Here is a 17,034-nt window from a genome sequence, read left to right as displayed (position 1 = left end):
TTCACCAAATGCATTACAAGCATTATTAGCCATAGCTAAAGAATTATTTAACAGATGAACACTGCTTTCAGGTTGATGTTCAAATAAGAAATGTTTATTACTTCACTTGCAGAATGACAGCAGCAGCAACAAAAATATGATTCAGTCTAAAATAGAGACAAGTCCTTAGCTGAAAAAGATTAGAGTTAAAAGGAAACGTATGGTATTGTCACAGAGAGAAACTCCATAAGTGTATAATGAAGCCTCTTTGAAATAGCCTTTTATCTCAAGTGAAGATATTGCAAAGCGACTAGATGTAAATGCAAATGTTCTAATATTTCAAGAACTGCATTGGTAAAACCAATTACCTGTATCTAGATCAATATTTTGATTGCCTCATTTTACATATATCACAGCTGCAGATTTATACTAAAACTGAACACATTTAGCAAGTAAATATGTTGAAAATTGCATAATTCCTTGAAAAAACAGAACCACAGTGTTAAAAAAAATTGCCTTAAGGCAGTGGTGATCAATTTGTTTGCTCCATGGACCATATGGGCAGTACCTGGTCCATCTGCAGGCTAGAACTAGCTAGTAGGCTCAATCCTGTATACAGGGTGGGTGGGCATGGCAGGGCCAGATTGGCTGTATGGGGGCAGGGCAGCCTGGCCCCAATCCAGCTGCACTGGTAGGGGGGAAAGGGTGCATGACCTAGCCCCGATCCAGCCATGCAGGGAGATGGGGTATGGCCTGGTCCCAATCCAGCCATGTGTGGCAGGGAAGGGGGCATGGTGCAGCCCTGATTTGGCTGCAGAAGGTGGGAAGGAGGTGTGGTCCATCCCTGCCTGATCCTTCTATGTGGCGCTTGGGGATTTGGCAGCAGGGGAGAGTGGTAGTATTAATTCCCCACTGCCAAATTTCTTGACCCCTGTTGCCTGGATGCCATGGCTTCCCAGGCTGGATTTGGCCTGTAGGCTGGGGGTTGAGCATCCCTGCCTTAATGTATGGGTACTTCCAGAGGTATAGCAGGGCAGGTCTGTACCTGGGGCAGCTGCTGATGCACAGTACAGCACCTGGGGCAGCTGTTGATGCTAGCTTCTGTTGTGCCAATTGCTGGAGCATAGTCAGTTGTTATTGCAGCTTTTTTTGCACCTTCTCCCCCACCAGAGGCAGCACCAGGGACTGCTGCCCCTGTTGTTCTCCTCTCAGCTACACTACTGGAGATTTTTGATACCCTAATATAAGTGCTTGAGCCTGATCCAGTGCCTGAAGTCAATGGGGTCCTTCCCTTTGATCTCAGTGAGCATTTTACTGTCATGGAATTTGGCTTTCAGAAGTGCCAGGCACTTACTTCAAGTCAATGGGGACTGTAGATCAGGCTCTAGGTGGCTTCATTTGTATAGTTGAAACTAATATTAAAAACCTGTAGTCATTTTTCCAAATTTGTTTTGTATATCTTTATTTTGGAACAATGTATGAGAATTTCAGTATTCCCTTCCAATTACTCATCGATAAATTTGTTTTCATAGATTTAATAGATTTTAGGGTCGGAAGGGACCTATTAGATCATCGAGTCCAAACCCCTGCCCTGGGCAGGAAAGAGTGCTGGGGTCAGAAGCTTGTAATCCTCCCCACTGCCAGCCTGGCAGTGGGGCCAAGTTACAAGGTGGTGCTGAGCACAGTGGGGTGGGGAAAGCAGCCCCTCCCTGCCCCATGCCCAGCACCCCATACTGCAGCCGCTCACAGCCTGCCTGGGGCTGCCTGTGACTGCTCCAGACAGCCCCGCGTGGGCTGCGAGTGCCTGCAGTGGGGAGCGCCAGCTATGGGACAGGCAAGGGGCTACTTTTTCCCACACTCAACACCAGCTTGTTCCCCGCTGGTGAGCAGGGGGTCAGGGCTCTGCGCCGCCCCCCACCTGTACCACGGGGCTGGGGGGCACTGGGTGTGAGCAGGTGGGGAGCCAGTGGGAGCACAGGGCCCACACCGATGTCCAGGGGCCAGTGCCGGCAGGAACCAGAGCAGGGTAGCAGGAACGCAAGGTTCCAGCTGGCAGGGGCTCTATGGAGCCAGGCCAGCTCCCCCCTCCCTGCTGGTGCAGCTCAGCCTGGCTCCACAGACCCCTGCCAGCCTGTGCCCCACTTTGGGCCTCACTGATGCTGGCCCTGGGACATTGGTCCCAAGACATTGGGACATTGGTCCCAATATGGTGATGAGGGGTGGGGCACCTGTCAAGGGGCGGGGCTATCCATGCGGCCCTCGACAGACTGCCAAAACTGGGTAAGCAGCCCTCCACTGAAAATAATTGCCTGCCCCTGCCCTATTTCCTGCTGTCCCCTCCGATGAGTTTGTAGACAGCCACAAGTTCACCTCTCAGCCTTCTCTTGTGGAGGCTGAAGAGATTCAGGTCCCTCAATCGGTCCTCATAGGGTTTTTCCTGTAGGTCTTTAACCAGATGGGTGGCCCTCCTCTGAACCCTTTCCAGGTTATCTACATCTCTCTTGAAGTGCGGTGCCCAAAACTGGATGCAGTACTCCAGCTGCAGCCTCACCAATGCCACATAGAGAGGAAGTATCACCTCCCTAGACCTTTTTGTGATGCACCTACTTATGCAAGAAAGAGTGCGATTAGCTTTACTTATTACTTCATCACACTGGTGACTCATGTTCATTTTGGAGTCGACTATGACTCCGAGATCCCTTTCTGCAGTTCATAGATTCATAGATTCATAGCTGTTAGGGTCGGAAGGGACCTCAATAGATCATCGAGTCCGACCCCCTGCATAAGCAGGAAAGAGTGCTGGGTCTAGATGACCCCAGCTAGATACTCATCTAACCTCCTCTTGAAGACCCCCAGGGTAGGGGAGAGCACCACCTCCCTTGGGAGCCCGTTCCAGACCTTGGCTACTCGAACTGTGAAGAAGTTCTTCCTAATGTCCAATCTAAATCTGCTCTCTGCTAGCTTGTGGCCATTGTTTCTTGTAACCCCCGGGGGCGCCTTGGTGAATAAATACTCACCAATTCCCTTCTGTGCCCCTGTGATGAACTTATAGGCAGCCACAAGGTCGCCTCTCAACCTTCTCTTACGGAGGCTGAAAAGGTCCAGTTTCTCTAGTCTCTCCTCGTAGGGCTTGGTCTGCAGGCCCTTGACCATACGAGTGGCCCTTCTCTGGACCCTCTCCAGGTTATCCGCATCCTTCTTGAAGTGCGGCGCCCAGAATTGCACACAGTACTCCAACTGCAGTCTGATCAGTGCCCGATAGAGGGGAAGTATCACCTCCTTGGACCTATTCGTCATGCATCTGCTGATGCACGATAAAGTGCCATTGGCTTTTTTGATGGCTTCGTCACACTGCCAACTCATGTTCATCTTGGAGTCCACTAGGACTCCAAGATCCCTTTCCACCTCTGTGCCACCCAGCAGGTCATTTCCTAGGCTGTAGGTGTGCTGGACATCTTTCCTCCCTAGGTGCAGCACTTTGCATTCCTCCTTGTTGAACTGCATCCTGTTGTTTTCTGCCCACTTGTCCAACCTATCCAGGTCTGCCTGCAGCTGTTCCCTGCCCTCCGGCGTGTCCACATCTCCCCATAGCTTTGTGTCATCTGCAAACTTGGACAGAGTACATTTCACTCCCTCGTCCAAGTCACTGATGAAGACATTAAAGAGTATCGGTCCAAGGACCAAGCCCTGCGGGACCCCACTGCCCACACTCTTCCAGGTCGAGACCGACCCATCTACCACGACTCTTTGGGTGCGACCCTCTAGCCAATTCGCCACCCACCGGACTGTGTAGTCACCCACGTCACAGCCTCTTAACTTGTTCACCATATGGGGTGGGATACCGTATCGAAGGCCTTCCTGAAGTCTAAGTATACGACATCCACCCCTCCTCCTGTGTCCAGGCGTTTCGTAACCTGGTCATAGAAAGAGACTAGATTGGTCAGGCACGATCTGCCCGCCACAAACCCATGCTGGTTTCCCCTCAGCATAATTTGCCCTGCTGGGCTCTCACAAATGTGAGCCTTGATAATTTTTTCAAAGACTTTACCAAGGATGGAGGTGAGACTGACTGGCCTATAGTTGCCCGGGTTCTCCTTCCTCCCCTTTTTGAAAATGGGGACCACGTTAGCCCTTTTCCAGTCCTCCGGGACTTGGCCCGCGCGCCACGAGCGTTCGAATATTCCCGCCAGTGGCTCTGCAATGATGTCGGCCAGTGCCTTCAGCACCCTCGGATGGAGCCCATCCGGGCCTGCCGACTTAAAGGCATCCAGTTCTTCCAAGTGACTCTGCACCACCTCAGGATCTATGCATGGAAGTCTGGCGCCTTGCTGCTGCCTCTCTACAACCCCAGTGAGAGACTTGTCGTGTCCCTCACTTAGGAACACTGAGGCAAAGAACTCGTTGAGGAGTTCAGCCTTGTCCCCCCTGTCTGTCACCAATTGTTTCTGCCCATTTAGCAGGGGTCCTATTCCTCCCTGGGCCTTCCTTTTACTCCATATATATCTAAAAAACAATTTCTTATTGTCTTTTACTTGGGTTGCCATCCTCAGCTCCATGGTAGCTTTGGCCTGCCTAACTGCCTCCCTACAAGCACGAGCAGAGGAGGTATATTCGTCTTTGGTGATCTCACCTTGTTTCCACTTTTTATGTGCTCCCCTTTTGGCCCTTAGGCTGCCCTGGATTTCTCTGGTCAGCCATGGAAGCCTCCTGGCCCCTTTCCCTCTTTTGCCTCGCTCGGGGATCATCTTGCTTTGTGCCCAAAGGATAGTTTCCTTAAGGCACAGCCACCCTTCTTGGGCTCCCATCCCTTCAAAACTCCTACTCTGCAGTGCGTCCTTGAGTAATCCCCTGAGTTCATTGAGATCAGCTTTCCTAAAGTCTAGCACTTTCACCCTACTAGTTACCTTACCCACGCGACGTCTTATGGTAAATTCTATTATTAGGTGATCACTGTCTCCCAAATGGCTACCGATCTGGAGGTCCCCTACCATGTCATCCCCTGTTGCCAATACCAGATCCAGTATGGCATTCCCCCTAGTGGGACCATGTACCTCCTGTGTCAGGTGGAGGTCCTGTACACAGGTTAGAAACCTGTGTGAGTGGTGGGACTTTGCTGTCTGTGACTCCCAGCAGATGTCCGGGTAGTTTAGGTCCCCCATGACTACTGCCTCTTTAGCTTTTATGGTCTCCGAAAGTTGCCTCAGGAGCCCCGCATCTATTTCTTCCCCTTGGTGTGGGGGTCTGTAGCAGACCCCTACCACCAAATCCCTTTCTCCTTGCCCCCCATGTAGCCTAACCCACAATCCTTCTACTTCCTCAACCTTGGATTCTGTCTTGATGAGGGTTGATGTATATTGCTCACTGACATAAAGTGCAACCCCCCCCCCCTTTCTTCCCCGACCTGTTTTTTCTGTACAATCTATAGCCCTCAATATGTACCTCCCAGTCGTGGGACGAATCCCACCAGGTTTCTGTTAGCCCCACTAAGTCATAGGTGTTTAGTGCAAGCAGGAGCGCTAGTTCATCCTGCTTGTTCCCCATGTTCCTAGCATTAGTATATAGGCACTTGAGCCCTGTGACTGGTGCCTTTGCTGCCCCCCCGCTCCGAGTCCCAAGGGGGCCCCAGTTGTGCTACTTAGAACCTTACCTCCCAGGCTATAGGAGTGTTGATGATTCTTCCTCCCTAGGTACAACACATGGCACTTATTTTTGTTAAACTGCATCCTAGTCTGTTCCACCCACTTCCCCAGCCTGTCCAAATCCGCCTGGATTCGTTCCCTGCCCTCTAGTTTGTTTACCTCACCCCATAGTTTGGTGTCATCTGCAAATTTGGACAGGGTACTTTCTACTTCCTTGTCCAAGTCACTAATGAAGATATTGAACAGTACCGGTCCCAGGACAGACCCTTGGGAGACTCCACTGCCCACACTTCTCCAGGCAGAAACCGACCCATCCACCAGCACTCTCTGTGTGTGTCCCATAAGCCAATTTTCTACCCACCGGACTGTGTAATAATCTACATTTCAACTATTTAGTTTATTTATAGGAACTGGGTGTGACACTGTGTCAAAGGTCAAGGTTTTAAAAATCTAAGTAAATAACATCTACCTCTATTCCTTCATCCAAGCATTTTGTGACCCAGTTGTAAAAAGAAACCAGGTTAGTCAGGCAGGATCTGCCTGCTATGAACCCATGCTAGTTGCCCCTTTTGAATAGACCTGTACCAGTCTTTATAGCTTTTCTAGCCCTAACCAAATGAAAGACATGAAACCTTAGAATTGCATTATTCTGAATGCAGTTTAGCATTGTCCCACTTCTGGTGTATCTGGATTTAAGTGCCAGACATTTAACTGAAAATAGTGATATCCAGCTAGTCCTTGGTACAGTGCTTTCTATATCTAATGAATTCTATGGTTGATGAATTCTAATGAATATGTTTGCTTTCAAAATTGACTCTGTTCACTCAATGCTAGGTCTCTGACTAGTGTAAATCCCTGTATTTAAAGTAATGTTTTACATCACTGACAGAAAACAAAATGTCCATGTTTTATAATGACTAAAAAGCATGATCAGTTCATGGGCAAAATAATCATTATATTGCAACTTAAGATATATACTTACTTGTTTTGAAACATTATCTTCTGTCTGGTTTTCAAAACTTTTTTCTGGTTCTGAAAATAACAAAACACATCAGAAAAGTATATTTTGTTATACAGTTATTTTAATTTCTACTTGTTTAGAGTGTAAGTTTACATACAGAGACGTATTTATTTTGCTAATTAATGCAGCCATTGTTTAATTTTGCATATAATTCTAACATACTAATTTTTGATTGAACACCACTTTGACTAGATGCAGTGTTCAGAGATGAAATTCAGCTATATACATCACAGACCCCTTGGAGCTCCAATAAAAGACTTGGAGGCCAGGAAATAGTAAAGCATTATGTAATACAGTTTTTCAGCCTCTCTATGGGTGCTCTTTCAACTACCTAGTGGAAATAATTCATGTTAGCCATGCAGACACCTACATGAATAACTATAGATTCAATTCTTTCTCTCTGGTAGCTTTCAGTGCTCCCCGGTGTACTGGCATACTTGGGCTAGAATGGAGGCCACACTTCTTCCTGGTAGTTAGTATGGAACACCTGGTATATGGCTGCTTCACTTGTACTTGCACTTGGATACTAAAGACTTTTGTAGTGCAGAAGTACACTCTTATGACCTTTGGTGAGGCTGGGTAGGTGGTGCTGAGTGTGAAGACAAATGGTGTAGGCACCTCTGTACTCCTTCTTATCATGAACAGGGGCTTACAAAAGTCTGCAGGGTACTCTAGGTGGACTGGAAGTATTGCCCCTGGATCATGTAAATCACAAAAACTGATTAAGGATTTTTCCAGTTAAAGGTAATATAGACAGGCAGGCAGCAGTGACCAGCATTGCAGCAAAAGAGTCAACCCACGTCAGAGGTGGAATGGATTATATCAAGGGTAGACAATTATTGAGGCTGGAAGGCTGCTTAATAGGTTTTGGTGAGTTGTCAAGGGCTGCATGGATAGCCCCATCCACTGGTTGCCATATTGGGACCAAAAGTCCCTTCCATTGCCCCCTGGAAATACTCCGGGGCGGGGGGGGGGGGGGGTTGCCATCTTAGAACCAGGAAAAAACCAAATCATACATTAGAAGTCAAACACCCTACTAAAACAAATTTTAATGTTTATTACAAAAATATTTGTCATGATGTGTTTATGTACTGTATATAGAAGTAATTGCATAAATAACTCAAAAATAAAGTCTCGCTCTTTTATAGCGTGTGTGTGTATGGTGGGGTGTGGGGGGGTTGAGGGGGTGTGGCTGTGTGGGGGGAATAGGGTATGTTGGGTGTGTATATATGGGGGGTTGTGGGGGCAGAGTGTGGGTGTATGTTTGTGGGGTGTGAGAGAGGGTGGGGGTGTGGGAACCCCCCCCACACTCCCTCACATGGCATGCAGCCCCTGCTGCTGGCAGCAGCAGCAGGCAGGGAGCTCAGGGAACTCGTGCCCAGTGCAGGTACTGGTGCTCAGTGGGGCATGGCTCTGGCCAGCGCTGCATGCAGGGTGCGGGTAAGGAGTACAGCCTTCCCATCTGCCTCTATCATGGGGGCTCCACACCACACGCCTGCAGCTCCCACACTAACAGTAGGAAAAGCCCCATGTTGGACTCCATAGGGAAGCAGGGGGATGGGCTCCCTCTACTCCTGGTGGAGCCCACAGATCTGCGCAGCAGGGGGTGGGGAAAACAGCTGGCTCTAGTGCGGCAGCTGCAGGTGCACAGGCCCTGCAACAGAGGCAGGGAACTGCAGGGGCCAGGCTGGCTCCTGCTGTGTTCTGAAGTCCAGGAACTATGTGCTGTCAAGAGTGGTCCGGCAGGACTGGCCAGCTCTGTGCCATGCTGCGTGGTTCCTGGCTGCAACACTGGGCTGCAGAATGTAGCAGGAGCCAGCCCAGATCCCGCAGTTCCCAGCTGGATCCTGCTGCCGCTAGCCCTGGGCCCCAGGGCCACGTGCAACCACCTGCTTCCACTTCCCCCTCACAAACCTGACACCACTGCCTTTCCCCTGCTGCTTCCCTTCCTTCCCCACCCACCACTCCAGCAGTGTGCAGTTCCCAGCTGCAGGGCCAGGACCACAGTGCAGCAGGAGCCAGCTGGAAACCTCGTGGTGCCAGCTGGGCTGGGCTGACTCCTGCTGCACTGGTGATCCTTCCCTCCTCTGCCCCTGCCCACTTCTTATCTGATTCTTCACTCCCAGATGCAGGGAGGTGGGGAAACAGCTGCAAGCCAGAAGCCTCTGCTAGGCTGGAGGTAGGTGGGGCTGGGATTGGGGCTGGTCTGGGTGGGCCTTTCTGCTGCTGCTGCAGGGTCATGCTACCAGCTCTTCCTGGGTCTTGCTGCCACTGGCACCTTGTCATCTTTGGCAGGCAGCCACAGGAAGATAATTAATTATCTAATTTTTTTAGGGACCCTGCAGACCAGATAGAATGGCCTGGCAGGCTAGATGTGACCCACAGGCTATGTTGTGCCCACCTCAGATTATATCCCTTATTGCAATATTTCCAGTACTCAGGCCTTGTCACTACTCTGCAGGATGTTTTTTTCCCCCATACTAACTGAATTGGGAAGCTTGTCTAACTCTTGCCCAACTGTGCAGTTGGTCCAATAAAAAACATCACTGAAATAAATCTTTCCTCTTATCTATGGGTCTTATTCTTCTCTAGCTGAAGTAAAAAGGGGTTTAGCTATTGACATCAATAAGAACAGGTAAGGGTCCGCATTATAAAGTCCTGCATTTGGGATGGAATAACTGCATGTACAAATACATAGTGGGGATTGACTGACTAGACTGCAGTATTGCAGAGAAGGACGTAAGTTACAGAGAATCATAAACCGAATATAAGCCAACAGTTTGCTCTTGCAAAAAAAGCCAGCAGGAGTTTCACTTGTAAATCAAGAGGAGTGCTTCTTCCACTCTGTTCAGTACTGATGAGGCCTTGCCTGGAGTACTGTGTCCAGTGTTTGGCCCAACACTTCAAGAAGCAGGGGGACAGTTTGGAAAGAATCCAGTGTGGGGCAACAAAAATGATCAGAGGCCTGAGAAACAAGATTTATGAGGAAAGGCTGAAAGAACTAGGATTATTTAGTTATTTAGAAGATAGGGGGGATTTTATAACAGTCTTCAAATACACAAAGGGCAAAAAGAGGATGGAAATTGACTTTTCTTTGTGGCTGTATGGGACAGGACTAGGAGCAACAGCCTTAAACTTCAGCAGGGGAAATTTAGGTTGGAGATTAGGAGGAACTTCCTGATTCTGAGGGTGGTCAAGCATTGGAACAGGCTATGTAGAGACAGTGGAATCTCCATCCTGGGAAGTTTTCAAGAGCCATTTAGAGTTTAGACAGACACTTGGCTGGGATGGTTTAGTTGGGGATGATCCTGCCTTGAGGAAGGAGCTGGACTAGATGACCTTATGAGGTCCCTTCCAGCCCTACTTTCCTATGATTCTATGATTCTGTGATCCTATTTGTATCGTTAGGCTTGGCAGAATCTGATTTTTATTTTTTAATAATTTTGATAGCTAAAAATCTGTGTCTATTTTAAAGCATTTATTTAGATTTTTATCCATTTAAATGTTCAGGACTGTGCAAAATTTGGGGTGTTTTTCAATTTTTATCAATTTAAATGTTCAGAATTGCATGAAATTAGGGATTTGGGGTCAGACAATTTAGTAATGACAGTATACTGTTAATAGCTTTATAAAATCACATATCAAAATATAAGTAAATATTCATAAATCAATAAATCATATCTACTTTAAATCATTCTGTTAATTCATCAGGAAAGAGCTGGGTGGGCAAGGACCAGGAGAAAAGGGAAGCAGCATTCCCAGAGCTACCCTTGGCTTAGCTGGCTTGGTCTGGCCTGGGCAGGACCCTGCTGCCACCAGGCTCCAGTCTTAAATACTTTCTCCCCTCTGGGCTTTGGGTAAGGGTTAGAATCATAGAAAATTACGGTTGGAAGGGACCTTAGGAGGTCATCTAGTCCAACCCCCTGCTCAAAACAGGACCAGCCACAACTAGATCATCCCAGGCAAGGCTTTGCCTACCCTGGTCTGAAAAGCCTCCAAGGATGGAGATTCCACAAACTGTCTGGGTAACGTGTTCCACTCTTTTACTACCCTCCTAGTGAGAACGCTTTCCCTAATACCTAACCTAAACTTCCCTTGCTGAAACTTGAGACCATTGCTCCTTGTTCTGTCATCTGCCACCACTGAGCACAGTCTAGCTCCATCCTCTTTGGAACCACTCTTCAGGTAGCTGAAGGCTGCTATTAAATCCCGCCTCAGTCTTCTCCTCTACATTTATTAAGCCTAATTCCATCAGCCTCTCTTCATAAATCATGTTCCTCAGCCCCCTAACCATTTTTGTTCCCCTCCACTGGACTCTTTCCAATTTGTCCATGTCCTTTCTGTAGCGGGGGGCCCCATACAGGACACAGTTCTTCAAGCTTATGAATTATATATATAAAGGGGTCTATTCTCTCCTTGATATGTGTGCATGATACGCACATATCTCAGTAGGAGCACATTTTTCACAAAACAATCACTCCCTTTCTGACCTTGTGATCCTCATGCTCAAGAGAAATCTACCAAAAACCTTTAAAAAAAATGAGTTTGGGAACCAAAATTCATAAGCTGGCTGGACACTAGGAACTAAGGACTGAACGCCAATACTGACATTATGGCATGCTACCTGATTCCTGAAACTCTTCCTACACCTGATGAAGAATGTTGTGCATTTGAAAGCTTGTTTAACTCTATCCCAAATACATAGGAGGTCTCATAAAAGGTATCAGGCTAAGAAATCCAATATACAACAGATAATAACGATCCTCCTCCCTTTCCAGATGTCTTGATCTCCCAGTAATTAAGCTTCTTTTGTTCTGCTAATTGTTTGTCTACTACCTCTGGGAAATTCTCTCTCCTCTCCCCTCCAACTGACAGCTCTAGTCTTTAATTTTAACTGTTAACTATCCCTGTGCTTTCTTTCTTCCTCAGACCTGATAAAAAATGCCTTGCATTCAAAAGCTTCTCTAACTATTTGTTTAACTGTATTCCAACTACGGAGTTGGTAAAAGATACCATCTAAAAAAAAATCTTTGCCTGTTGCATAATTCCTGGTCCATCACAGCTACAACAGCACTCTAACACTACAAAATCATATCAATGGAATTATTTTAAAGAAATCTTAGAGGGATGGAAAATTGGGTGCCAGAAAAACAACTTAAATTGTACCTTGCTGCATATAAACCAGATGATAATTTTAAAGGCATGATTTAATTGCTGTGGGTAAATCTTGTACAGTATTTAAAACAAAGGAAGTTAACGTAAACTGTACATGAATACTTTTTTATATCAAGGACATATTAGCTTTACTTCAGTAAGTATGTTATATTAACTTTGCATTATACATAGTTTTTAAACTTTGAACTTTCTTCCTGTTGCTTACATCTTTTATTAACAACCTCCTCAGTGTTAATTATTTCAACTCTAAATCAAACTCTCCAAAACTCTCCAAAATTCTAATTGTAAAAGAGAAGGCTCTGATAAAACAGCTGACTAGTAAAAACAGACATTTCCTCCAGTGGGGCTGAGGTTTTCTCAGCAACATTAATGAGACCTTCTTACATTTTTAGCACTATAAAGCTCTCTTTAATAACATCAATATTATTTCGATGTTTTCTGCTTCCCACTTCAATTGCTTTAAGGGAGAAATCTAGCCCAAGTATCCCAGGTTCCAGGTGAAGTATTTCAGCTACTCAGCTGGACAATGAGGAAATCAGACACACAAGTGTGAGGAATGCCCTTCTCTTCTTTCCCTTTCAGCCTAAGGATCAGAAATAGAATCACTAATGTGAGGGGTGGTATGAGGAACTGGAGAACCCACATAATGATTTTCAATCCCTTTTGATGGTATCCTCGAACATCTCTTTCTAATGTTCGGTTTTATCTCCACAGGAGTGGGGAAGTGTAGGGAACAGCAGAGTCAGACACAGGCATGGGTGAACTGGGCAGCCACCCCGTGTCTGGACAGAAAGCAGGCCCAAAAATGGTATTTTTTTTCCTGTTGTTCAATTATTATTATCATTATCTCTGGCAAAAGAGAGTCCGATAGTAAAAGTTCACCTGGGGTTGCCAGGAGTCTAGGTACGGCACTGGGGAAGAGGGAGCTACATCATTTTCATATAACAAGGGTATCAAATTGGTTTGGCCCTTTGGGCCAAATCTGAACTGTGGACCTCCTTGCCAGGCAGATTTGGATTTACTTCTGGCAGCAGAGCAAGTGGCAGTGGTGGCAGGCTCAGAAGCATCAGGATGTCACGGGAATTAATGCAACCATTATTTGCAACCATCCCTGAATTCCAGGCCCCTCTAAGATCCCCACAGGCCGGATGACACAAAGCCATACGTTTGATACTCCTGACTTAAAGGTTTCTACTCAGAACTGCAAGGATATTTCAGTCTTTACTGCAGATACTGAAAAAATAATTTACCATTAATATGAATATCTGACAAAAGCTTAAAAATAGGGTGATGCCCAAAATCTTTAATCATTTTAATGGAAAATGGATGCCCAAAAGTATTTTATTCATCTTAATGGAAAGAAAAATATCTTAGTGGTCTCTGAAAAAAGCAACCTTCCCCTACATTTATTCCATCCTTGCTACATTGGTGCTTTATTCCTCTTGTCAACTCCAATGTTTATTTCTAGTCATACTACCAAAGCATAATTCCAGTGGGTTTTTATCTAGGGGATACAAATAACACTAAATTGTAAGGCTGTATATATGACTATTTAAAATAACATCTTTATAGTAAGTAACATAAGCAAATATACCAACTGTGAATCAATATTTTTTTCCTTTGTCAGGAAGGTTAGTTATTATATATTATTGAATAAGATAAAAATTATTTGCCTGGCAAAATACTTTGAAATCAAAGAAGCTGTAGGGAGCACAAACTTCTTCAATTTATCAAGTGGACAAACTAAATTTGTAATTATCTCTCTAAAGTTTTAATTCATTTGCCCAATGTAGGCAAACAAATAAATGTATAGATATATGTCAGCAAAAGAATAAATGTTTAGAGTGGTAGCTAGCTAACTACCTGTACTATTTGCCACAAGTTATAATTTAATTAAAGGAACACTGTGAGATTTTACCCCAGGAGTTCAAAAGTTTAAAGACAAGATGTAATTCTGAACACAACTAAAAGGTAAGATGTTGAAGTTTTAAATTAATATTAGTATATCTTGAAGTGACCATGTTATCAAAAATAACATTTTCTCCTTGGCAGTGGGGAAGTCTGGCAAAGATAATATAAATTAATTTTCCAGCAGGATATAAGACCAGTTAAATAGGCAGAAGGAAAGATTTAATGCTTGGGGCCTCAAACCTACATTGGAATCTGCTACTCTTGACCCAAGCAACTGCTCAGAGTCCCAATGAAGTCAACAGGACACTATGAGAGTATGAGGATTCATATAGGCAAATCTGGATGCAAGGCACGAGCCAACAGTCTCTGTTAGTAAATTAATTACTTTTCTTATTGAGAAGTCATTGTTAACCATGTTGTGAACTTATAGTTTTAGAATAGCTCTCTCAAAGCAAATTTTAGGCTAGCTCTCTTAAATTACATCACTTTTCAGTACTGATAACTTTAATTATATATTTAAAAAAAAATATATATATATATGCTGAGACACATTTCTTTGTATACTTCAAATGTTCAAAATTCTGGACTGAGTAAAAGAGATGTGGGTTTTGCCCACAGCAAGAAAATGTTGATGACCCCTGCCTTAAGTCACATTTGGAAAAAGATGAATTATAAAATTCCTTTATTTCCCCTTACTCATTCATGATATTTATGAATGAACTAAAGCTGTTAAATTATTATGAAAGACTACAAGAAGAAAGAAAGCACAAACAGTTTTATGATACATAATAAATAAATTGTGTTTTTCTTTTTTCTTGACAGAAACAAGTAACAACTTAACAGCATTAGTTAAGTAACTACCAAGGCAATAAGACTTCCAATTCTTCCATTTTCAATATACTATACATTCTAATTTGGATATACTAACTACAACAGAGTTGGGCAAAATGCGGCCCATGGGCTGGATGTGGCCCGCCAGGCCATTCAATCCAGCCCATGGTGCCCCTAAAAAATTTAGAAAGTTAATATTTATCTGCCCCTGGCTGCCTGTCATGCGGACCTCGATGCCTTGCCAAAACTCAGTATGCAGCCCTCCGCCCAAAATAATTGCCCGTCCCTAAACTACAAGATGAGCCAGAGCAACCTTGCCTAGCTGCAAAGGGAAAGCTTTACTGTTCTTTAACTGAATGTTGAAGGCTATATATTGCTCAAGCAATCAGCGCTGGAATGTAACACCAGGGAAATTAAACCACATGCAGTCCTTCTACAAGAAACGCATATAAATCAGCTGTGGAAGATGAAGTTCCCAGGCTACAGCCTTGCAGACTCTGTAGCCAGCAGGATCCATGGCCTTGCTACCTTCATCAGAAATGATCTGCTGTACACTACCAAGGGACATAACACTTCCCAGACTGCAACAGAATAGAGCGCTGTCAAGGTCAATAACATAATCATCATCACCACATACAAGCCACCCTCTGCTGTGTTGTTGATCACATCCCTGCCTGTTGATGACCAGATGACCTTATATGTAGGTGACTTCAACTGTCAACATCAGGATTGGGGATATTCCATTAACAGTAGAAACAGAGACAATCTTTGCCTCTGAGCAAGCCCAAAGGATATAACCTTCATATATATATGACCTGAAGGAGCCATGCACCTTCCACTCTGGACATTGGAACTTTCAGGTGAACCCAGATCTTGCCTGGTGGAAGGATGACTGAAGTAAAACACCAATAAGAAAAGTACTTGACAAGTTTCCATTATCCAAGTACAGACCCTTACTCATTACCATTGACAGTATGACTTTTCAGCACATACCACCCAGACCAGCTCCAAGATGGAACTTTTGGAAGGCAGATTGGCAGAAATATCAAAGGCTGACCAACAAGAGAGCAAATCAATTAAAGGATCCATCAGAAAGCAACGCTGGACAAGACTACAATAAATTCATACATTTAAAACTGCCCAATTGAAATAGCCAAACTCTGTGTACCTAGAGGCTATAAAAGCTATTGTGTGTCATGCTGGGATGAGCAGTGCGAACAGCTCTTTAACATCATCAAACAATGCAATGACCCTGAAACTGTAAAAGGATCTACAAAACAGCTGGCTACCACATTGAACAATATCAAAAAAGAGAGATGACTTACTACCACAGGATTTAATATGACCCACTTGAGCAGACAAGCATGGTGCACCATTAACTGCCTTACAGACAAAGGCACCAAAAAACATTGCCCTGTATCAGCAAACTCCATCACAAAAATACTGTGCAACAACAGCAAGTACAGTAATCCAAGTGAGCAGTACACAGAAATGATTAGACACCTGGCTTGTGAACAATTTAAATCATTCTAAACCAACTTTAATTTAACCACTCCTATCTCTGGTCAACACAGTTATTAAACACAGAGTTCAACACAGCTGTTAAAGTGACCAAGACTGGCAAGGCTGCTGGACCAGGTAAGATATTTCCAGAATTCATTACCAGCTCAGAACCACAATAAAAAAATGATACAGAAATTCATGTATACATGTCTGGAAAGTAACAGACTTCCAAAAACCTGGAGAAAAGCTGACATCGTTGCTATCCTGAAACACAGTAAATCACCAGAGGATCCAAAGAGTAACTAACCCATCTCACTACATATAAATTCATGTTACATATAAACTCATGGGCCACATCCAGATAAGTGTGGCCATGTGGTATGTGGCATCTCAAACACATCTGTGGTGCCACCTACTGCAAGTTTAGATGTTCTCTGTATTGCAAGGAAGCACTGCCCATGCACACGCTACTCCGCTTTTCTTTTCTGTGGGTTTTTTGAGTTTTTTGTGGGGAAATTGGGAGGGTTGTGGGTGGGTATAGGGGTGCGTGTAGGGTTGTGGAGTTGGGGGGGCTTGTGTGGGGACTTGGGGTGGTATGGAGTTTGTGGGGGTGGGGTTTGTGGGTGGGTATGTGGGTGGGGGATTTGTGAGGGTGGTTTGTGGGGGAGGTTGTGGGTAGATTGTGAGGGAGTTTGTGGATGTGGAGGGATAGTGTGGAGGCGGGAGGATGCCTACTGCCTACATGGCCCAAAGCCCCCCTGCATGGTGCGCAGCTCCCCCTGCAGCAGCAGTGACCATTGGGGTGCTCATGCCCACCTTGGAGGTGCAGAGCCACCTCTGACCAGCAGCTGCACATGGCACTGGCCTGGCCTACGCAACTTTGGATAGAACCAGCCTGGCTCCTGCTGTCAACTGTGGCTCCCAGCACCTCAGGCAGAAGCTGTACACCCTTGGGCCTGCCTCCATGTGCCCTGA

General features: G+C 45.3%; 1 protein-coding gene across 5 annotated transcripts in view; it reads right to left on the bottom strand.

Annotated features, from left to right (window-relative positions):
* The window catches only part of SEL1L2 (SEL1L2 adaptor subunit of SYVN1 ubiquitin ligase), a 108,266-nt gene that overhangs the window by 73,801 nt on the left and 17,431 nt on the right, over positions 1 to 17,034 (bottom strand). For all 5 annotated transcript variants that reach the window (XM_019500792.2, XM_059720124.1, XM_059720126.1 and 2 more), the window contains exon 2: positions 6,601 to 6,650. In XM_019500792.2, coding sequence (XP_019356337.1) covers positions 6,601 to 6,650 — 50 coding nt within the window. The remainder of the gene's footprint in view (positions 1 to 6,600; positions 6,651 to 17,034) is intronic.

The sequence above is a fragment of the Alligator mississippiensis genome, chromosome 1 (genome assembly GCF_030867095.1).
Source record: "Alligator mississippiensis isolate rAllMis1 chromosome 1, rAllMis1, whole genome shotgun sequence".
Classification (NCBI taxonomy): domain Eukaryota; kingdom Metazoa; phylum Chordata; order Crocodylia; family Alligatoridae; genus Alligator; species Alligator mississippiensis.
This window is presented reverse-complemented; position numbering and strand designations above follow the sequence as displayed.